Source organism: Hypanus sabinus, chromosome 6 (assembly GCF_030144855.1).
Source record: "Hypanus sabinus isolate sHypSab1 chromosome 6, sHypSab1.hap1, whole genome shotgun sequence".
Classification (NCBI taxonomy): Eukaryota; Metazoa; Chordata; class Chondrichthyes; order Myliobatiformes; family Dasyatidae; genus Hypanus; species Hypanus sabinus.
The window spans coordinates 78,379,434-78,403,520 of NC_082711.1; the positions used below are offsets into that span (position 1 = coordinate 78,379,434).

The following is a 24,087-nucleotide window of genomic DNA, read 5'->3' on the forward strand; positions in this document are numbered from 1 at the left end:
TCTGCTGAGGAAACAATCCCACACAATCCCCACAGGGTCTACAGAACATTCCATACTAACCACTGCCTGGATGACTTGTAGTTAAAGACATCTCTCTGCAGAAACATTTAGAACATAGAACATAGAATAGTACAGCACATTCCAGGCCCTTTGGCCCACAATGTTGTGCTGACCTTCAACCCTGCCTCCCATATAACCCCCCCCCCCCCAACTTAAAGTCCTCCATATACCTGTCTAGTAGTCTCTTAAACTTCACTAGTGTATCTGCCTCCACCACTGACTCAGGCAGTGCATTCCACGCACCAACCACTCTGAATGAAAAACCTTCCTCTGATATCCCCCTTGAACTTCCCTCCCCTTACCTTAAAGCCATGTCCTCTTGTACTGAGCAGTGGTGCCCTGGGGAAGAGGTGCTGGCTGTCCACTCTGTCCACTCATCCTCCTTCTCTCCAAAGAGTAAAGCCCTAGCTCCCTTAATCTCTGATCATAATCCATACTCTCTAAACCAGGCAGCATCCTGGTAAATCTCCTCTGTACCCTTTCTAATGTTTCCACATCTTTCCTATAGTGAGGCGACCAGAACTGGACACAGTACTCTAAGTGTGGCCTAACTAGAGTTTTGTACAGCTGCATCATTACATCGTGACTCTTAAACTCTATCCCTCGACTTATGAAAGCTAACACCCCATAAGCTTTCTTAACTACCCTATCTACCCGTGTGGCAACTTTCAGGGATCTGTGGACATGAACCCCTAGATCCCTCTGCTCCTCCACACTACCAAGTATCCTGCCATTTACTTTGTACTCTGCCTTGGAGTTTGTCCTTCCAAAGTGTACCACCTCACACTTCTCTGGGTTGAACTCCACCTGCCACTTCTCAGACCACTTCTGTATCCTATCAATGTCTCTCGGCAATCTTCGACAAGCTTGTACACTATCTACAACACCACCAACCTTTGTGTCATCTGCAAACTTGCCAACCCACCCTTCTACCCCAACATCCAGGTCGTTAATAAAAATCACAAAAAGTAGAGGTCCCAGAACAGATCCTTGTGGGACACCACTAGTCACAACCTTCCAATCTGAATGTACTCTCTCCACCACAACCCTCTGCCTTCTGCAGGCAAGCCAATTCTGAATCCACCTGGCTAAACTTCCCTGGATCCCATGCCTTCTGACTTTCTGAATAAGCCTACCATGTGGAACCTTGTCAAATGCCTTACTAAAATCCATGTAGATCACATCCACTGCACTACCTTCATCTATATGCCTGGTCACCTCCTCAAAGAACTCGATCAGGCTTGTTAGGCACAATCTGCCCTTAACAAAGCCATGCTGACTGTTCCTGATCAGACCATGATTCTCTAAATGCCCATAGATCCTATCTCTAAGAATCTTTTCCAACAACTTTCCCACAACAGACGTAAGGCTCACTGGTCTATAATTACTTAAACTAACCCTAATACCTTTTTTGAACAAGGGGACAACATTCGCCTCCCTCCAATCCTCCGGTACCATTCCCGTGGGCAACAAGTACATAAAGATCCTAGCTAAAGATTCAGCAATCTCTTCCCTTGCCTCGTGGAGCAGCCTGGGGAATATTCCATCAGGCCCTGGGGACTTAACCGTCCTAATGTATTTTAACAACTCCAACACCTCCTTTCCCTTAATATTAACATGCTCCAGAACATCAACCTCACTCATATTGTCCTCACCATCATCAAGTTCCCTCTCAGTGGTGAATACTGAAGAGAAGTATTCATTGAGGACCTCGCTCACTTCCACCGCCTCCAGGCACATCTTCCCACTTTTATCTCTAATCAGTCCTACCTGCACTCCTGTCATCTGTCATCCTTTTGTTCTTCACATAATTGTAGAATGCCTTGGGGTTTTCCTTTCCCTACTCCCCAAGGCCTTCTCATGCCCCTTTCTTGATCTTCTCAGCCCCTTCTTAAGCTCCTTTCTTGCTACCCTATATTCCTCAATAGACCCATCTGATCCTTGCTTCCTAAACCTCGTGTATGCTGCCTTCTTCCACCTGACTAGATTTTCCACTTCACTTGTCACCCATGGTTCCTGCACCCTACCATTCTTCATCTTCCTCACCAGGACAAATTTATCCCTAACATCCTGCAAGAGATCCCTAAACATCGACCACATGTCCATAGTACATTTCCCTGCAAAAACATCAACCCAATTCACACCCGCAAGTTCTAGCCTTATAGCCTGATAATTTGCCCTTCCCCAATTAAAAATTTTCCTGTCCTCTCTGATTCTATCCTTTTCCATGATAATGCGAAAGGCCAGGGAGCGGTGATCACTGTCCCCCAGATGCTCACCCACTGACAGATCTGTGACCTGACCCGGTTCGTTACCTAATACTAGATCTAGTATGGCATTCCCCCTGGTCGGCCTGTCAACATGCTGTGACAGGAATCCATCCTGGACACACTTAACAAAACTTTGCCCCATCTAAACCCTTGGAACTAATCAAGTTCTACAGGGAACAAGTGGTAGGATGCAGTACATCCAAATGGGATGTTCCAAACACTAACAATAGAGATACTAGTGAGAAACTTGGACTTTAGAAATTACCTAGGGTTACCTATAGGCACCTGCTATTTGTTACTTTAGCTCACTGCACTGCTTGATGGAGTCATATGCAAAGGTAGCCATCAGAATGTCGGAAAGTTGGAAATATTTTTACCTGTTTTCTCTGGTATTTTCCATGACTGAAGACTCGATGCAGGGGTCAGGGTTACAGATTACTGAATCATTGGGTTCTCTTCTGGAGAATGTACAACCTATACAAAAGGGACAGATAACACATGAACGTGGGAGAGACCAATGATCTTGCTTGCAAGTTTGCTGGAGCTTTTGAGGAGGGTTTAAATTAGGTCGATGGGGGATGGGAACTGGTATGTTAGGTCAGATAATGGAGCAGATGGTGTAAATGTAGGTGCAATGTGTAGAGAGTCAGTAAGGACAGATAGGCAGTGGATGGGGTATAAATGCAGTTAATTGGATGGTTTGAAATGTCTTACGTTAATGTGAGAAGCATTAAAGAACAAAGGTGATAAGCTTAGAGCATGGATCAGAACATGCAATTATGATGCTGTGGCCATTACAGAGACTTGGCTCTCACAAGGGCAGAATTGGCTGTTTGATGTTCTGGGGTTTAGATGTTTCAAAAGGGATAGTGAGAAAGATTGGTGGGTGGCAGAGCAAATCAGGGATTAGTAGCACAACTGCAGAAAGGGAAGACATTCTGGAGGGATTGTCTATGGAGTTAGTATGAGTGGAAATCAGAAACAAGAATCATTACGTTGGGAATATTGTACAGGCCTCCCAATAACTACCAGGACACTGACTTCCAGATAAGTAGGCAGATTTTGGAAAAGTGCAAAAATAGCAAGGTTGCTTCATGGATGACTTCAACTTCACTAATATTGATTGGCACCTCCTTAGTGCAAAAAGATCAGATAAGGCATAATTTTTAGGTGTGTAGGTGTGCAGATACTAGAATAACATACAAAAAGCTGGTGGAACTCAGCAGGTCAGGCAGCACCTATGGAACTAAAAACAGTTGACATTTCAGGCTGAGAACCTTCATCAGGACTGAAAAGGAAAGGCAATGAAGCCAGAATAATTGATTAAGGTAAAGTGGATGTGACACATATGGATTTTAGTTAGGCATTTGACAAGTTTTTCCCATGGTAATCTCATCCAGAAAGTCATAAGGCATAGGATCCATGGAAACTTAGCTGTGTGGATTTGTAGTTGGCTTGCCCACAGAGGGCAGAAGGTGGACAAAGGTGACTGGTGGTGTTCCACAGAGATCTGTTCTGTGATCGCTGCTCTTTGTGATTTTTATAAAAGACTTGAATGAGGAAGTGGAAAGGTGGAATAGAAAGCAAGAAGATGGCATGAAGGTTGGATAGTGTAGAAGGTTGTTGTAGGTTATATAGACAGGTTTAGAGTTGACAGAGATGTGGCAGATGGAGTTCAATCCATGAAAGTGTGAAATTATACAATTTTCAAGATCTAACTTGAAGCTGGTGTACAAAGTTAATGATAGGATTTAAACAGTGTGGTGTAACAGAGAGATTGTGGTTTAAGTCCATAGATGCTTTAAAGTACTGCAAGTAGCTAAGTGGTTAAAAAGGCATATGGTGTGCTGGCCTTTATTTGTCAGAGGATTAAGTTCAAAAACCATAAAGTTAATTTTCAATTTCTATCAAACTCTACTTAGACCACACTTGTAGTGTTGTGTTCAGATCTGGTCATCTCATTATAGGAAGGATATAGAAGCTTTAGAGAGGGTGCACTGGAGATTTACCAGGATACTGCCTGCATTAGGGAACATGTCTAATGAGGAAAGTTTGACCAAGCTAGGACATCTCCCCTTTGAGCAAAGAAAGGCTGAGATGTGACTTGATATGTGTATATAAAATTATGCAAAACATAGAGTGGATTGCCACATCTTTTACCCGAGGTAGCAATGGTCAATACCAGAGGACATCTGTTTAATACAAGCAGAGCAAAATTAAGATAGATGTCAGAAGTATGTTTTTTTTACACAGAGAGTGGTAAGTTCCTGAAATGCACTGCTGGGATTGGTAAATTAAATGACACAATAGGGCTATTTAACTTTCTTAGGTAAGCAGAAGGTTGTATGATCAAAGGAAAGTTATAGGCTGTGTAGGAAGTAAGGGGTAGATTGATTGTGGAATAAGCTTATATTGGTTGAAACAATATTGTGAGCTGAAGGGCCCATAGTGTGCTATACTATTCTGTGTTCTATATTCTGGAATGTAAATCAATTATCATTATTTGGTATGACGCATGTATAACCCCAGATTTTAGAGTCAGCAAGAGTCTGGAATGGACAATAAACGCTAGAGCTGCCAGTGAAATCCAAGAATAAGCAAATAAAAATAATGGTGAACACTTATGCTAAAGACAATGTAGCTCACACACAATCAACCTGGAGACCTTGAAGGGAAAAACTGGATATTATTAAAAAGTAGATGTGTTTAAAAACAGAATCAGATATGATCCCATGACAGTAGAAGCGTTACTCCTAGATTCTCCCTGATCGCTCTCTAACTTAGATCTGAAAGGCTGGACTACCATCTGGAACATCCATATCTGTCCATAGATCACAGGTCTAATAAAGCTGGATGTCCAACAGTTAGCACACAGCTTCTTGGCAAACTCTGGTGCAGTGATTGTTCTTGCACCACTGTGCATCAACTAATCAAAGTAAACCAACTTTAAGGTCATACTCTAAATTTATTACCAAAGAGGAAGGAACATGTATGAGAAAGAACTTACAATGCTTTTAATTTGCATTTTATTGTTTCAGTAGCTGGATCTGGAAAGGACAGATCATCAGCCAAAATTTCAGTTGTTTTTAAGAGATACTTTGCAGAACAGATCCTTCTTGTCCAACAAGCCATGCTGCCCAGCAATCCACCTATTTAACCTTAGCCTAATCACAGGACAATTTACAATGACCAATTAACCTACTCACTGGTGCACATCTGGACTGTGGATCACATGGAGGAAACCCACATGATCACAGGAAGAACATACAAACTTCTTACAGAGGGTGCCAAAATTGAACGCCAACCTCCAATGCCCCAAGCTTTAATAGCACCATGCTAGCCACTAAGCTACTGTGTATTTGACATTATCCTGCTGAGGCACAGATATCACTTTAGACACCTGTGTTTACCCGTGTCAGGCTACACATCTGTAAGGTATCATTTGAACAATGTGCCGGAAAGCTGCTGGCACCAGATGTAGGGTGTACAAGCCTTCTTGTGAAGACAACTGAATGGGAACAATACATCTTAAGTGAATGCGATATTACTTACTAGTGCTATACTGCACCCTTGGGGTAGGGAAGTAATGTTCAATCCTTAAATGAATCAATGTCGCAGCATCTATCAGTTTGCTTTTATCATGTATATCACATCAGGAAATATGGAAATAATACACACAAATCTTTCATCTGGTATTTAAATAGCTTGTAATAACCTAAGGCCCCAGTTCATTCTCATACACCCCAATATTTAAAGTTTACCAATTTGAAAATGCCCCATTAATTTCTAAACTTTGTTAACCAATCTTTAATTTGCATTCAACCCTTTGAACTCCTTTGTAGTAATCTTTTACATGGCACTGTTTGAAACCCTTTTGTAAATCCAAACATTCAGTGTTTTCCTTTTATTTGTTCTTCCATTTGCATCCTTAAAGAACTTTAATATGCTTGTTAAACAGAATTTCCCTTTCACAAAACTATGTTGACTTTGCCTAATCACGTTATGGCATTCTAAGTTCTCTGTTATCATTTTATCAAACATTTGCATTATAGAATTTTTCAAACAATTGGAACAATTTATGTTCAGGTAAATAGCCTCTAGTTACCCATTTTTCTCCTTCCCTTTTTAAATATCAGTTTTCTTTCTCCTGTTTTCCAATTTATGTAATCAAGAAAACACACCATAGAGCAGGAAGTTACAGAGAATCCCGACAACCTCCTTGAAGAATTATACCATACTCTTGAACCTCTCTTCGGAGTTCTGGCCTTCTCTTGTACTCTTTATTTACTGTCTTCTGAGCTGTGGTGCTGCTATTGTTGTCACTTAGCTTTCTACTTGAAAGGTTGAGATCACAAGGCCATAAGATATAGGAGCAGAAGTAGGCCATTTGGCCCATCGAGTCTGCTCTGCCATTCAATCATGGGCTGATCCAATTCTTCCAGTCATCCCCACTCCCCTGCTTTCACCCCATACCCTTTGATGCCCTGGCTAATTAAGAACCTATCTATCTCTACCTTAAATACACCCAATGACTTGTCCTCCACAGCCACTCATGGCAACAAATTCCACGGATTTACCACCCCCTGACTAAAGTAATTTCTCCGTATCGCAGTTCTAAGTTACAGGATGTCCTTCAATCCTGAAGTTGGCCTTCTTGTCCTAGAATCCCCTACCATGGGAAATAACTTTGCCGTATCTAATCTGTTCAGGCCTTTTAACATTCTATGAGATCCCCCCTCATTCTCCTGAATTCCAGGGAACACAACCCAAGAGCTGCCAGACATTCCTCATACGGTAACCCTTTAATTCCTGGAATCATTCTCGTGAATCTTCTCTGAATCCTCTCCAATGTCAGTATATCCTTTCTAAAATAAGGAGCCCAAAACTACACACAATACTCCAAGTGTGGTCTCAGAGTGCCTTACAGAGCCTCAACATCACATCCCTGCTCTTATATTCTATACCTCTAGAAATTAATGCCAACATTGCATTTGCCTTCTTCAACACCAACTCAACCTGGAGGTTAACCTTTAGGGTATCCAGCACAAGGACTCCCAAATCCCTTTGCATCTCTGCATTTTAAATTCTCTCCCCATCTAAGTCATAGTCTGCTTGTTTATTTCTTCCACCAAAGTGCATAGCCATACACTTTCCAACTTTGTATTTCATTTGCCACTTATTTACCCATTCTCTTAAACTATCCAAGTCTCTCTTCAGGCTCACTGTTGCCTCAACACTACCGGCTCCTCCACCTATCTTTGTATCATTGGCAAATTTAGCCACAAATCCATTAATACCGTAGTCCAAATCATTTACATACATCGTAAAAAGTAGCGGCCCCAACACTGACTCCGGTGGAACTCCACTGGTAACTGGCAGCCAGCCAGCACAGGTTCCCTTTATTCTCACTCTCTGCTTTCTGCCGATCAGCCAATGCTCCACCCACACTAGTAGCTTCCCTGTAATTCCATGGGCTCTTATCTTGCTAAGCAGTCTCATGTGCGGCACCTTGTCAAAGGCCTTCTGAAAATCCAAGTACACCATGTTAACTGCATCTCCTTTGTCTACCCTGCTTGTAATTTCTTCAAAGAATTATAGTAGGTTTGTCAGGCAGGATTTTCCTTTCAGGAAACCACACTGGCTTTGGCCTATCTTGTCATGTGCCTCCAGGTATACCATAATCTCACCCTTAACAATTGATTCCAACAACTTCCCAACCACTGATGTCAGACTAACAGGTCTATAGTTTCCTTTCTGCTGCCTCCCACCTTTCTTAAATAGCAGAGTAACATTTGCAATTTTCCAGTCATCCAGTACAATACCAGAATCTATCGATTCTTGAAAGATCATTGTTAATGCCTCCACGATCTCTCCAGCTACTTCGTTCAGAACCCGAGGGTGCATTCCATCAGGTCCAGGAGATTTATCCACCCTCAGACCATTAAGCTTCCTGAGCACCTTCTGAGTTGTGATTTTCACTGCACAAACTTTACTTCCCTGACACTCTTGAATGTCCGCTATACTGCAGATGTCTTCCACTGTGAAGGCTAATGCAAAATACACATTCAGTTCCTCTGCCATCTCTGCATCTCTCATTACAATATCTCCAGCATCATTTTGTATTGGTCCTATATCTGCCCTCGACTCTTTTTTACCCTTTATATACTTAAAAAAGCTTTTAGTATCTTCTTTGATATTAGTCACCAGCTTCCTCTCATAATTCATCTTTTCCTTCTGAATGACCTTCTTAGTTTCCTTTTGCTAGTTTTTAAAAGCTCAATCTTTAACAAATGAAGGTGATACATAAAGGGCTGATGCAGAGTTAGGAGCTCATGTTAGTGTCAGCAGAGACTGAAATTGGCTATAATGTTGAAAACAATTGAAATAAATGTGTCATTTCAGGTTGATAAGATGAAATTGGTGGACCACTCAGCTTAACAGATACAAGATGCTGGAGGAACTTTGCAGGTCAGGCAGCATTTTTAGGGGTACAGATACATACTGCAGTTCCCTGAAAGTGGCAACATAGGTAGACAGGGTGGTGAAGAAAGTATTTGGTTGCATTCATCAGCATTTGTCAACGTATTAAGTTCAGGAATTGGGATGTCATATGCAACTGTGCAAGCTGTTGGTGTTATCACACTTGGGAATGTCATAGGCAGTTCTGGTCACCCAGCAATATAAAGGATATCATTCAGCTGGAAAAGAAGCAGACGAGATTCATAAGGGTGTCAGCTGAACTGGAGAGTTCGAGTTATATGGAGAAGCTGAATAGTTTGGACTATTACCCTAGCAGGCTAAGAGGTATATAAAACCATGAGGGATGTGGTCACAGTCTTTTTCCATAGATGATAAATGAACTAGGTCAAGTACTACAAATGAATGGGCCTCTTGATAGTCAGAACTTTCACAATACTACATCTAGTACTCAGCCAGTGATTCAAGCAAGATTAAACCTCGATCAGATTTCATTCTTCTTAGAACATTAGTAAAAGATTAGAAAATTTTCTTTGAAAAATAATAACATGCTAATTTTCTAACTCTAGTCTTTACTTTATTCAGAGAGGTCTCATCTGTCCAATTTGCATTTATATTTTATAAATGGTACTGAAAGTAAAAATCAAGAAAGTTATATTAAGTTCATCAGTGTTGTAGGATTATAGTTTATAGGCAATATTTTATGAGCTTCGTTCATAATAAAAATGACTATAATACAAATACTCTTAAAAGTAACAATTTATTTCATTTACAGTTTACAACTTCAACAATGAGCATCAGAAACAATGGTTGAAATTAGCTTTGCAACAAATAATGTCCTTTGAAACTGTGGCCTGAAATTCTCTGCAACAGTAGTACTGGTCACAAACTAATTGTAATTCCCAACATTCAGTGAAAATATCTTTTGCCAAAATATGTATATCTATTTAAAATATTCCACAGTAAGTTAACACAAAATTAATAACGGTACAATAGTACAAGGATGGGTGGTGTACCATCCTGTGTTCAATATTACCATAAGGGAGATGCTACAATTTTTCTTTTCAAATTTAATAAAAACTATGATACGGTACACAAAGGAACACATTTTGTCAAGCTTCTTTCTAAATGTGTTGGGATATACTACAAACAGGATACAGTACTTAACATCACGCAGTTGGTGATCTGGTTTTTTTTTTAAATGCTCACTTGGATTACGAGAAGATAACCAAGAGTTCTAGATTTACAGTACCAATATTGTTAATGGAATTGGTTACAGGATTAATTAGATGGTAAAGTAATTTTCCTCTGACCAGAAAAAAAACATAAAAGTATCTGCTTCTTATATTCAATAGTGTAATTAACTAACGTACTGCTTAACTTTAGCTGTAGATATTATGTCCTATAACAAATATATCTTTGTGGAAAGATTTTGAGAGGCAGATGGTACAAACAAGTACCATGCAAAACATCAAGTCACTTCCAAAGTCATTGAATTAATTAAGGGAGAGATCAGTACTACAGATCTTTATCACTTTTTGTATCATAACTAAATTATTATTTGTATTATAAATTAAATAAGCTGAATTATACTGAACAGGCAACAGTCTGCATGTGGTCAGTTGCAAAGATTCCTTAAGTCAACAATTTGAATGGTGGAAGAATTATGGTAATAATACTTTAGTTGTTTTCATCAAAGAACAATGTTGGAGGGATGAAAAGCTTCAGTGAATTGTGATGTGACATAAGGAACTCATGACATGGTTTTCTAAATCTCCTACGTAAGAATAGATTTACAGAAAATTCCAGGCCTCTTTCTGTATAATTAAATTGACTGAATGAAAACTATGCATGAAAACTAAGTTGCATGAAAAACAGATTATCAAAAGAAAAAAGTCAAAATCTTCCAAACATTCCACTGGATTTAAAGAGCAATATTTGGATAAGCTAAATAAGGAGTTATTTTTTATGATTAGTTTACAAACCAATTGAAACATATTTCCATTGTCCTGTAACAAACAAAAGAACTAAAATCAAATGCTGAATTCCATAAATCCTCAACACGCACAAAACACAGCAACCAAGAGCACTGTTATTGTCCTACCAAAGTTACTAATGTTTATACTTCCTTCAAACAGATTAATCTCCTTTCAGAGTCCAGGAGTCTGAATTCAAGATATCTCAGAAATGGTGGAAGCTTTGAGTAGATCTATCATTCAGCACAACAAATTACAGATGTAATTGAGGAAAGTCAGAGAAGAGATAAATCATCAAACTGAATTAACAATCTTGTACGTAACCATTACTAGCAAGTAGTGTTATCAAAATTTAAAGGAGATCATGAGATGGTAATTTATAAAGATTTTTAATTATGAGAACCAGCTCCTTTTTAATGATCAATTATGAAGATTTTAAGTAACGCTGGGGAAGCTGATAAAACAAGCTTTCTGCACATTCACTGCAATTCACATTCAAATATTTCAAGTTTGAGGGATCTATAGATATGGACCCCAAGATTCCGTTGTACCTCCAAACTACCAAGAATCCTGCCATTAACCCTGTATTCTGCCTTCAAATTCAATCTTCAAGGTGAATCACTCCCCACACTTCTAAGTTGAACTCCACCTGCTACTTCTCAGCCCAGCTCTGCATCCTGTCAATGTCCCATTGTAAGCTATGACAATCTTCTATACTATCAACTCCACCAAACTTTATGTCATCTGCAAACTTACTAACTTACTCTTTCACTTCCTCATACAAGTCATTTTCTAAAAATCACCAGAAGCAACCCAGAATTGATCCCTGTGAAATGCTACTGGTCACCCCGACCTCTAGGAAGAATATGCTCCATTTACAACTACATCTTCAGCTGAAACAGTGTTTCCTTTCTGTAGACACTGCCACCTGCTGAGTGTTTTCAGCATTTTCTGTTATTATTGACAGGAGGATGTTAATACTTTTTGACAGTTTATAAAAGTAGCTTCCATAACAAATATGGACATCAGAACTTATACTAGGCTACAAAACCAATCAAAGAATTGATGGATTAAAATAGGAATGGAATATTGTCTAATTGTCATTTGCCCTCCAGACATGTTCACCTGAATAATTGCTCGAAATTCTGAGGAAGCCAAATTTGCATTCTGGGTGCAATAGACTGCGCAGATGCAAATATTTATTTACTTAGTGATGCAGCACGGAGCAAGCCCTTCTGGCCCTTCAAGCAATGCCACCCCAACAACCCCTCACAAACCCGAGTTAATCACAGGACAATTTATAATGACCAATTAATCTATCCAGTATGTCTTTGGACTGTGGGAGTGGAGGACCTGGAGAAAGCCATACATTCTATGGGGAGGATGTACAGAGACGAAATTGAACTCCAAACTCTGGGATGCCCTGAGTTGTTATAATGTTGTACTAACCACGATGCTACTGTGTTGCCATATTACCCATAACATATTACATTACAGTATATTACCCATATTTTATTTTTTTCTTATCTTTCAATTCAGATCAATGGATGACCTGAAATCTGCCAAATACCATTGCAATCAGAAAGAGTTTTAAGAAGTAACTTTACACATTTTATTCAAGACAAACTTAAAATGACACACAAGGCAATATATCTGATCCCTTTCCCACAATCTTCTCTAAATAACCTTATAATTATCATTACCCTACTATCCAATTGCTTTTTGAATGCTCTGTATTCCAGATAGTAAGTGCTTACAATACTAGATTATTTCTTTCCTATTTTCATTGTATATTTACCTTCCCACAGACCCTACTTTGAACATGTGTATTTCCCAGTCTTTCATTCATCTCTTCTCTATTTATTGTCAGTCAATGTTTTTCCTTGCCTCCACCATATCTACATTCAAGCTGCTTTTCTCCAAGGAAAATCCAGTTTCTTTAATTCAACCTTGTAGCTGATATTCACCTTTGTTGGAACCATTCAGGCAAATCTCCTCTGCATCATGTTTAGCAGCTCCATATCCTACCCAAAGTGTGGTGATCAGAATTGGATGCAATACACCAGTAGTGGCCTAATCAGTAGTCTATTCAGGCTCAGTCTAACTCCGTGCTTTATACTCTATGATATTATCTGTGAAACCCAGCATTCTATTTGCTTTACTAATCATTTTCTCCACATGCATGCATACATTTACAGGCTAATCCAGCTTACTACCAACCTTATATCTCTCATTACAATATCTCCAGCATTTTTTCTATTGGTCCTGTATCTAGCTCGACTCTCTTTTACCCTATACATACTTAAAAAAAGCTTTTAGTATCTTCTTTGATATTGGTTGCCAGCTTCCTCTCATAATTCATCTTTTTCTTCCAAATGACCTTCTTAGTTTCCTTCTGCAAGTTTCTAAAAGCTTCCCAATCCTCTATCTTCCCACTAGCTCTGGCATTCTTGTATGCCTTCTCTTTTGCTTTTACTTTGGCTCTGACTTCACTTGTTAGCCATGGTAGTGTCCTCCTTCCCTTTGAAAATTTCTTCTTATTTGGAATATATGTCTTGCAATTCCCTGATTTTTTGCAGAAACTCCAGCCATTGTTGCTCTGCTGTCTTTCCTGCAAATGTCCCTTTCCAGTCAACTTTGGCCAGTTCCCCTCTCATGCCATGGTAATTTCCTTTATTCCACTGAAGTGCCAACACATTGGATTTTATTTTATACCTCTCAACTTTCAACGTGAACCTGATCATATTGTGATCTCTGTTCCCTAAGGGTTCCTTAATGTTAAGCTCTCTTAACACCTCCGGATCATTGCACAATACCCAATCCAACACAGCCGATCCCCTAGTGGGCTCGACAACAAGCTGCTCTAAAAAGACCGTCCCTTAGACGATCTACAAATTCTCTCTCTTGAGATCCAGTACTGATCTGGTTTTCCCAATCCCACTTTCATGTTAAAATCCCCAATGATTATCATGACATTGCCTTTCTGACAAGCCTTTTCTATCTCCCACTGTAATTTGTAATCCACATCCTGGCTGCTGTTTGAAGACCTGTATACAACTGCCATGAGGGTCCTTTTACCCTTGCCATTTCTTAACTCAACCCACAAAGACTCTACACCTTCCGATCCTATGTCATCTCTTTCTAATGATTTAATATCATTTTTTATGCACAGAGCCACACCACCCCCTCTGCCTACTTCCCTACCTTTTCTTTTTTTGTAATTTATTTTTTTAATTGTTCATCAACTTCAATTAACAAACATTTCCATAAGATATATTTCAGACATTGTACACATGTATCATATAATCATATAGGTCACAAATCTCCACATAGCATTTATCTGAGGTATACACTTAGAAAAAGAGTGGAAAGAAAAAACAAGCAAAAGGAAAAAAAAACTATGTACAAGTAGGGAGTGATTTTTTTTTACAACATATTCATTGATTTGTGAGAATGAAATCAGGCCTATGAGGCTTTATGTAGTTAAATCATTTTTCCCAGTATGAATCAAATTGCTCCAGCTTATGATTAATAGATGCTGTTATCTTCTCCATTTTGTAAATGTCCATTGTAATTTCCATCCATGTATTTAAAGTTAGGTTCTCCTGTGATAACCATTTCCTGGTAAGGGCCTTTTTACCAGCCACCAACAGTATATTCATTAAATATTTTTCTCTTTTCAACCATACTTGAGGTATATACCCAAAATATATGGTCTTACTCTCTAAGGGTATTTCACATTTAAAGATGTCTTGTAGGGCATTATGCATCCCCCTCCTATAGTCATTGATAACAGGGCAGTCCCAAAAAATATGGTAATAGTTTGCATTTTGATTTCCACAATTTCTCCTGCAAACAGGGAGGTTACTATAATAATGGGATTTCTGAGAAGGTGTAATAAAATATCTTATCAAGTTTTTCCGTCCGAACTCCCTCCATTTCTGTGAACTGGTACACTTCCATGGATACCTCCATATTATTGTCCATTCTTCCTCAGATATAATTATCCCTCCTTCCTTCTCCCATTTTGTTTTAATGTATGAAGTCGAATGTGTTTTAAGATTTGACAAACCCTTATACATGCTTGAAATGATTCTACCACCGTTATCTGAATTATATGCTTTTCTAAATAGCTTTATCAAGCATGTACTTGCCTTGGTTACATTTTTAAGCATCCTATTAACATATTGTTGCATCTGTAAATACCAATAAAAATTTTGTTTTTCTGTTTCTCTTTAAGCATTTCAAAACTGAACAGTGTTCCTTCTTTCATTATGTTGCAAAGAACTGTTATTCCTGTAGCTGGCCAGTCCTTAAATCTGGCAACCAGTTTATTTGGCGTAAAATCCAAGTCATATGCACATCATTTAAGAATTGCAGTATCTCCCTCTAGATTATATTCTTTTATAGTAGTTTTCCATATTTTAAGAGTCAATTTCACCCATGGGTTATCAATAGTATTTATGTACCTTTGCAGGTTGTTATCAGCCAAAATTGCTTGTATGGGGATGGGAAGTACCCGCTCCTCAATGTTTTTCCATTGAGTGTCATATGATGGGTTGCACCAACATATCACAACTCTCAATTGTGCTGCAAAATAATAATCTCTAAGAGAAGGTAGGCCCCTTTTCCTTTGCTAATTGCAAAGCTTTGAGATGAACTCTAGGCCTTTTACCTTGCCAAATATACCTTGATAACATCTTCTTCCATTCATTGAATTGATTTTGATTAATCTCTATTAGTAGGGTCTGAAAGAGATATAACAGTCTGGGCAGTATATTCATTTTAATAGACTCAATCCTTGAACTGAGACTATAAAATGGAATCAGGTTCCATCTTGCCATATCTTCCTTATTTTTTTATATAAAGGCTGATAATTTTGCCAAATCTTTTGGCATAATGATGCCCGAATATTTGAAAGACTGTTTGCTATGCTCAGGAATATCTACTTTCAATTTCTCTTAGTGGGCTATAGTTATATGAAAGTAATTGGGTTTTATCTATGTTGATCTTGTATCCTGATAATTGACCACATTGTTCAAAGGACTGCATCAATTTAGGTAAAGAGTATATTGGTTGCCCCAGATAGATCAAAATGTCATCTGCGTAACAAGCCAATTTATGCTCAGTCTCTTTAATAGCAATTCCCCTGATATCTTCATTTTTGTCTGATGTATTGAGCTAATGGTTCCAGATATAATGCGAAGAGTAGTGGTGACCATGCACAACCCTCTCGTGCCCCTTTCTAGGGTAAGACTACTTGATAAATATCCATTGATTTTAATCCTAGCAGTAGGGTTGTCATATAGTGTCTGTATAGTTTTAATAATTGTCTTGGAAACCAAATCTATGTAAAACTCTGTAAAGAAAATTCCAATTAACTGAATCAAAATGCCTTTTCAGCATCCACACTTATCACTATTGCTTCAATTTTATTTTTTTGTATATGATCCATAATGTGAAGTGTCCTTCATATATTGTCTTGTGTTTGGCATTGTTGTATAAAACCTGTCTGATCGTTACATATCAGTATGGGCAGAAACTCCTCTAATCATTTGGCCATGATGGAGGTAAATAATCTGTAATCTACATTAAGAACAGATATTGGTCTAAATGACCCGCATTCCATTTTATCCTTGCCTTCTTTCAGTACAGTTGAGATTATCACCTCCTTCCAACTGGGTGGCATGTGTGCCTTTTTTAGAGTCCAGTTCAGTGTGGGGAGTAAAACAGGAATTAACTCATTTTTAAATTATTTGTACCACTCTGCTGTATACCCATCTGATCCTGGTGACTTGCTTAATTTAAGCCTACTAATTGCAGCTTTTAATTCAACTTCAGTTATGTCAGCAGTCATCCTTCTATTTTGTTCTTCGCTTAAAGTGGATAACTCTAGAGAATTCAGGAAGGTGTCAATTTGGGTTATGCTTCCCCCTGCAACTTTGGAATATAGAGTTTTGTAAAACACTTCAAAAGCTTCTGGAATTTCACTTAGCTTATTTTTTTAATCATTTTTTTCTTGGATCCCTAATTCTATGAATTGCATTTTCTGCTATTATTTTTTTCCAGTTTCTATGCCAGTATTTTCATAGACTTAGATCCACTTTCATAATATCTGTTTCAGAAACATTAAAATTTTCTTGATTTCTTGCATAGCCAAACTTAATTTCATTCCTAATTTTTAAAATTTCCTCTAATGTATCCGGTGCCAAATTCAATTTGTGTTTTTTTCTCTAGTTCCTTCAGCTTATTTTGTATTTCCTGTTTTAATCCTTTTTTTTTCTTATATGAAGATATCGCTATAATTTTCCCTCTTAAGACAGCCTTCAGAGTATCCCATAGAATGGGAGGTGAAACCTCTCCATTATCATTGAATTCTAAGTAGAGACCAATTTCTTTTTTAATTTGTTCCTTAAAGTACGGATCATTGAGATTTGAATTTAGTTTCCAAATAGTATTCTTTGGTTGTAGGTCAAAACCAACAGATAAATATATAGGTGCATGCACCTATATATTTATAGAATATTTATTATAGAATATTTATTATATTTATTATATTATAGAATATTTATAGAATTGTCCCAATTCTACAGGTGTTTATTTTGTCTGAGTCTTTTCCAAATGTTATGAAATAGTCTATTCTTGTATTTACAGAATGGGGAGCAGAATAATGAATGTAATCCCTTCTGTCGGGGAAAAGGTCCCTCCATATATCAATTAAACCAACATCCTCAAAAAGTGTATTAACTTGCTTATGTAAGGATTTTGTTTCATAGGGTTTTTCTACTGGAAGAGTCTAGCTTTGGTTGTAGTTGTAAATTTAAGTCTCCCCACATATCAGGAGACCTTCTGTTTCTGCTATCATAATATTAGTAATTTTCTGAAAGAAACCAGTATCACTTCCTGGGGTGCATATATATTCAACAGAGTAACTGAATTTTCATCTATATTCCCCCTTATCAGAATATATCTGCCCTCCTTATCTCCCATTTCGAATACTTTTTCAAAATTTAGCTTTCTTGAGATAAGAATAGCAACTCCTCTCCTATGTTCTTATTTATATGAGGAGAAAAACAAATTAGTGAAGCCCAAAAAACACACACAAAATGCTGGTGGAACACAGCAGGCCAGGCAGCAGTCCTGATGAAGGGTCTCAGCCCTAAAAGTTGACAGTGCTTCTCCTTCTAGGTGCTGTCTGGCCTGCTGTGTTCCACCAGCGTTTTGTGTGTTGTTTGAATTTCCAGCATCTGCAGATTTCCATGTGTTTGCTTAGTGAAGCCCATTCTCTTTAGTTCTCTACGCTCATTATCACTTGTGAGTTTTGTGTAAATATACTACATGGGCTTGTTCTTTTTTCATTTTGGATAGAATTCAAAATGTTTAATTGGATTAATTGGATTTAATAGCCCATTGACATTAAAAGAAATAAATTTTACTTTGTCCTTAGCCATCTGTCAATTATTTGTATTTATCTGTCAATGTATCATTGAAATTAGCAGAATAAAACTTAATTGATCTACTCACTGAACAATTAAGAACCAAGAAACGCAAATAATAACAAAAAAGGCAACAAAGGCGTGATTCCAAGGCTGAGGTCTCTAGTAGATGACCCTGGGTTGAGCTAGAGAAAATGTCTAGCTGTGGGGGATAGCTCCTCCTATCTGTGAGTTGAGGGCTTCCATTGCAGTATCCATTAAAGTCAGTGAACAAATCCATTACACAGAAAAGATTTCCCTGTGTACTCCGTATATATATATATATATATATATATACACACACACACACATATATATTCTCATTTTGGTGGGGAATAAGGAATAAGTGAGTGAATAAAGAAGAATAACTGAGTAATATAAAATCCACATTATAATAAGCATTTCTCAAGATAGTTATATCACTGTCTATTTTTGTTTCCGTTTAGCTTCTCAACATCTTAAAAGTTAGCCAAACCTCATGGCTCTTCTGGAGGGGGTGAAGGCTGTCTTTGGAAAACTCCCAGTCTCTTCCTGATATACTTCTCTTGCCCTCCTCCCGTTTCCTGCTTTCTCGATTCTCGCACTATTTCCCAAGCAGAGCCAGTTAATTCCTCTGCCAGGCTTTCCCTCGGTTTGATCACACTGACGGGCAACCCTCTGGCCTTCTTGTCTGTAGTCACCTCTTCCACTGTCTGATACAATTGGATCCCATCTTGATAAAACACACAAAGTTTAGCGGGGTACGGAGTTTGAAATCTAATCCTTTCTTGCTTTAGTATTCACTTTACTCCAGAGTATTCTTTACGTTTCTGCAAGACCGCGGGGGGGGGGTAATCTCGATCGAAAATATTAATTTACCATCTAAAAACACCCTCTTCTTACCCCAGGCCCTTCATAGAATCTCCGCCTTTGGTACTGTATCGAAGGAATTTAATTACTATTGAGAGTGGCTTATCTTCTCTGTCTCGGGTAGGCCGCAGAACAAAGCCCATCGTCAGCCTCGCTAGCACGTGGTAGGGTAGGAGAGCCGCTCGCTGCACCCCTCATCCACAGGCTCCACAGTGTTGCTTTTTTTATTTCCATTCTTTTTCCCCATTCTTGCCTCCCTTATCAGTTCAAATACTTTTGAAAAATCCTATATATGATGGGTTAATGGGGCAAAAATGTGTTTTTCTGGAGGAGCTATTGACTTAAGCTGCCATTCTGGATAATGACCCTGTGTATCTTTCCAATACACAGGGTCAACTCCCAATGATAGCCATCCTTTAGCCAAGTTTCCGAGATAGCCACAATGTCATACTTGTCAATCTGTAGCTGAATTTCAAGATCGTTCATTTTATTCCTTATTGCTGCTTGCATTCAAATACAACACTCTCAGTCCAGTAGTTGTTGCTTTCTGTTTTAACTGCACCATGCCTCTATCACCCTGTAACTCAAGCCACTGGCTTTAATTAAGCTTCATCTCCTGCCTGTTCTTTCTATAATCTCTGTTGAATGCTATCTTTGATTTATTTGTTTTCCCCTTCCTCAGCCCTATCACTTCGGTTCCCAGACCCCTGCCAAATTAGTTTAAACCCTCCCTAACAGCTCTATTAAATATGACCACAAGGATATTGGGCCCCTTTGGGTTCAGGTGTAACCCGTCCTTTTTATACAGGTCGCACCTCCCCAGAAGATGCCCTGATGCTCGAGGAATCTGAAGCCCTGCCCCCTATGCCATTCTTGCCACTACACATTAATATGCCTGATCATTCTATTCTTGCACTTGCTAGCACGTGGCACAGGCAACAATCCTGAGATTACTACCTTAGAAGTCCTGCTTTTAGGTTTCCTACCTAACTCCCTGAATTCTCTCTTTTTCAGAAAATATTTGACACCCTACATTAAAGGCTGATAGCAAACTGGTAGCATGTCAATTAAGGGAATATAGTTCATTAAGGGAATACAGCAGGTGTTGTCAACATGGCTTTTCAGAAAATATTTGAAAACACCTGTTGTATTCCCTCAATAAACTTCCTCCGTAACTGCTTCAAAAAAATTGTACGAGATTAGTCAAGTATGCCTTTAACAGATTTGAGCTACTTTTTTTTTAACTCAAACTTCTACAACTGCCTATCATTTGTATCCCTGACTTTGTTTCTAAACTTTTTCCAACTTTGCCATTAACCTAATCAGCTAGCATCTGCCTTGCATTTTCTTTCACTTGAGCTCTAGAATCTCCAACCAGGGAATTTACTAAAATGAAGGAACTCAGTATGAGACATCTAAGCTTGTTGACGAAACTAGGATAGATATGAAGATACAAGGATATAAAGATAAATTGCAAAGGGATATCAACAGAATGGATGGGCAAAAAGAAGACATTCCCCACAATGGTGGAAAGTGTAACCTTACCCATTTCGGTATGTATAAAGCTTCACCTCATCTGAAGAACTGCAAAAAGTTTTGATATGTAATTTAAGGAAGGAATGCACTGCAAAGTAGTTTAATCAAACAGATTCATGGAGTGGAGGGGAGGGCTGGGATTGGTTTCTTCTGAGGAAAATGTAAATAGAATGAACCAAAATTCTGGAGTTTAGAATGAGGACCTACAAGTACCTGGATGATAGACTTACGTGGAACACCAACACAGAGACTGTGTACCAGAAGGGCAGAGTCACCTCTACTTTCTGAGGAGATTGAGGTCCTTTGGAGTATGCAGGCCTCTTTTTCACATGCTCTGCCAGTCTGTTGTCACCAGTACAAACTTCTATGTGGTGGAGTGCAGGGCAATGGCATCAACAGGCTCAATAAAGTGATTAAAAAGGCTGGCTCTGTTACAGGAGTCAAACTGGACACACTGGAGACTGTGGTAGAACAAAGGACCCTATGGAAAATCCTGGCAATTTTGGACAATGTTTCTCACCCCCTGCATACCACCTTGGCGGAACAGAGGAGCACTTTTAGCGATAAACTAAGACAACTGCGTTACTTCGAAGAGTGCTAAGAGATCATTCTTATTCCTACCTCCCATATAACCCCTCACCTTCAATTTCTCCATATACCCGTCCAGTAGTCTCTTAAATTTCACTAGTGTATCTGCCTCCACCACTGACTCAGGCAGTGCATTCCACACACCAACCACTCTCTGAGTAAAAAAAAACTTCCTCTAAAATCCCCCTTGAAATTCCCTCCCCTTACCTTAAAGCTATGTCCTCTTGTATTAAGCAGTGGTGCCCTGGGGAACAGGCACTGGCTGTCCACTCTATCTATTCCTCTTAATTTCTTGTATACCTCTATCATGTCTCCTCTCATCCTCCTTCTCTCCAAACAGTAAAGCCCTAGCTCCCTTAATCTCTGATTATAATGCATACTCTCTAAACCAGGCAGCATCCTGGTAAATCTCCTCTGTATCCTTTCCAATGCTTCCACATCGTTCCTATAGTGAGGCGACCAGAACTGGACACAGTACTCCAAGTGTGACCTAACCAGAGTTTTATAGAGCTGCATCACTACCTCTCGACTCTTAAACTCAGTCCCTCGACTTATGAAAGCCAACACCTCATAAGCTTTCTTAACTACCCGATCTACCAGTGAGGCAACTCTCAGGTATCTGTGGACATGTACCCCCAGATCCCTCTGTTCCTCCACACTACCAAATATCCTGCCATTTACCTTGTACTCTGCCTTGGAGTTTGTTCTTCCAAGGTGTACCACCTCACACTTCTCCAGGTTGAACTCCATCTGCCAGTTCTGCATCCTATCAATGTCTCTCTGCAATCTTCAACAATCCTCTACACTATCCACACCACCACCAACCTTTGTGTCATTTGCAAAATTGCCAAACTACCCTTCTACCCCCACATCCAGGTTGTTAATAAAAATCACAAAAAGTAGAGGTCCCAGAACCAATCTTTGTGAGATACCACTAGTCACAACCCTCCAATCCAAATGTACTCCCTCCACCACGACCCTCTGCTTTCTGCAGGCAAGCAAATTCTGAATCCATCTGGCCAAACTTCCCTGGATCCCATGCCTTCTGACTTTTTGAATAAGCCTACCGTGTGGAATCTTGTCAAATGCCTAAGTGTACCACTGTATGTCTAATGTGTCAACCTATAGCCGGGGAAGTGATGAAGCAATGGAGTAGAAACTACACTCCAATATAGAAATACATTTTTGCTTAAGATCGATCAACAATATTAATCATCATATCCAGATTATTGTGAGATGAATCATTATTTAGACCAAAGTGAAGTACTTTGGAATATCAAATACTTACAGGACATGCACATTAATTAGCAGGAACCTTGGGAATGTTGATGTACAAAGGGACCTGGGGATGCAAGTCCATAGCTTCATGAAAATGGAAAGACAGGTGTACAGAGTAACGAAGAAGGCATTTGGCATGCTTGCCTTCTTAAGTTGAGATACTGAGTACAAGTGCTGGGAAAGCATATTGCACCTGTACAATTGGTTAGGCCTTAGAGTACTGTGTACAGTTCTGACTACCACACAACAGAAAGGCTGTGTAGCATTAGAAAGAATGAAAAAGAAATTCACCAGCAAGTTGTTTGTAATGGAGGGCTTTACTTAAAAGGGTTGATTGGATAGGCTGCGTTTATTTTAACTGTATTGGAGGAAGTTGGGGAGTGACATATAGAGGTTTAAACAAATTATGAGGGGCATATACAGGGTAAGTAGACAGAGTTTCTTTCTTAGACTGAGGGGGTCAAACTAGAGCACACAGATATAAATGAGAGGGGAGAAATTTAAATGAGATCTGAGAGGCAAGTTTCTTCACACATGAAGGTGGTAGCTAAATGGAACAAATTACCAAAGGAAGTGATAAAGGCAGATATAATTACAATGTTTAAAAGGCATTTGGATAGGTACTTAGATAGGAAAGGAGTAGGGAGAATTAGGCCTCTTGCAGATAGAATTAACATTAAGTAAGAATTTCAGGTCATATACTATATACATTCTCTGATAATAAATTGTACTATTGAACCAGTATCTAGGCATCACAGCTGGTATGGATGAATTGGGTCAAAAGGCCCGACTCTGTGTTATACAACTCTATGACTTCATAAAATTACTTCTTTGGTATTTACTTCATATTTTTAATAGCTGTATTTTTATCTTTTACAAATAGCCCAATTAGCTTAATTTTCCAGTTATGGTGCTCTAAAATAAATTAACCTCAAATCTTTGCTTCAAACTTTGAATGACTCATGAAGTGAATAACAAAGGCACAATTTTTCAAAATGCCAGGAGGTTGATTCCTGTTGATTTACCGTAATTACCTTAGATCTCCTTCTCTTTGATATGAAAAAACCCCCAGTGTCTCTCATATGCACTACATACTTAGTCACTACTTTATTGGAAGAGAAGTAGTTAGAACACAATGTAATGCAACTTAAGTGTAAACCTACAGCACAGGGTTCAGCTCCAACTATACACTGAAGATGGCAAACACACTGGTGTTGCATTTCCACCATGCACTTGGAATGCTACATTAATGGGTGACCTTGTTAAGGAATTTAGGCTGCATCCATTTATATGAGGCAAAAGCATTAAAGTGGATTGGCTATTTTTATTCTCTCTTTGCTCCATTTTAGTCCATGGTCATGACTGGCAGGGTGATAGCAACTGGCAGAATTGGTTTCATTTCTGCTACCCCAGCAATATTCTTGGCTTGACTTCGCGAACGAGGATTTAGGAAGGGGGCTGCCCACGTCTGTTGTAGGCTTGCTGGTAGCTGACGAGACCAATACGGGACAGGCAGACCAGGCCGCAGCAGCTGCAGGGGAAAACCTGTTCTGGGTTTGGTGCTGCTGTGTCACGATT

General features: G+C 39.0%; 1 protein-coding gene across 1 annotated transcript in view; it reads right to left on the bottom strand.

Annotated features, from left to right (window-relative positions):
* Positions 1–2,716: 2,716 nt before the first annotated feature.
* Positions 2,717–24,087, bottom strand: part of LOC132395611 (spermatogenesis-associated protein 48) — a 73,374-nt gene continuing 52,003 nt past the window's right edge. Inside the window, exon 10 of the mRNA XM_059972471.1 lies at positions 2,717–2,804. Within this exon, the coding sequence (XP_059828454.1) occupies positions 2,766–2,804 (39 nt within the window). The 3' untranslated portion in view covers positions 2,717–2,765. The remainder of the gene's footprint in view (positions 2,805–24,087) is intronic.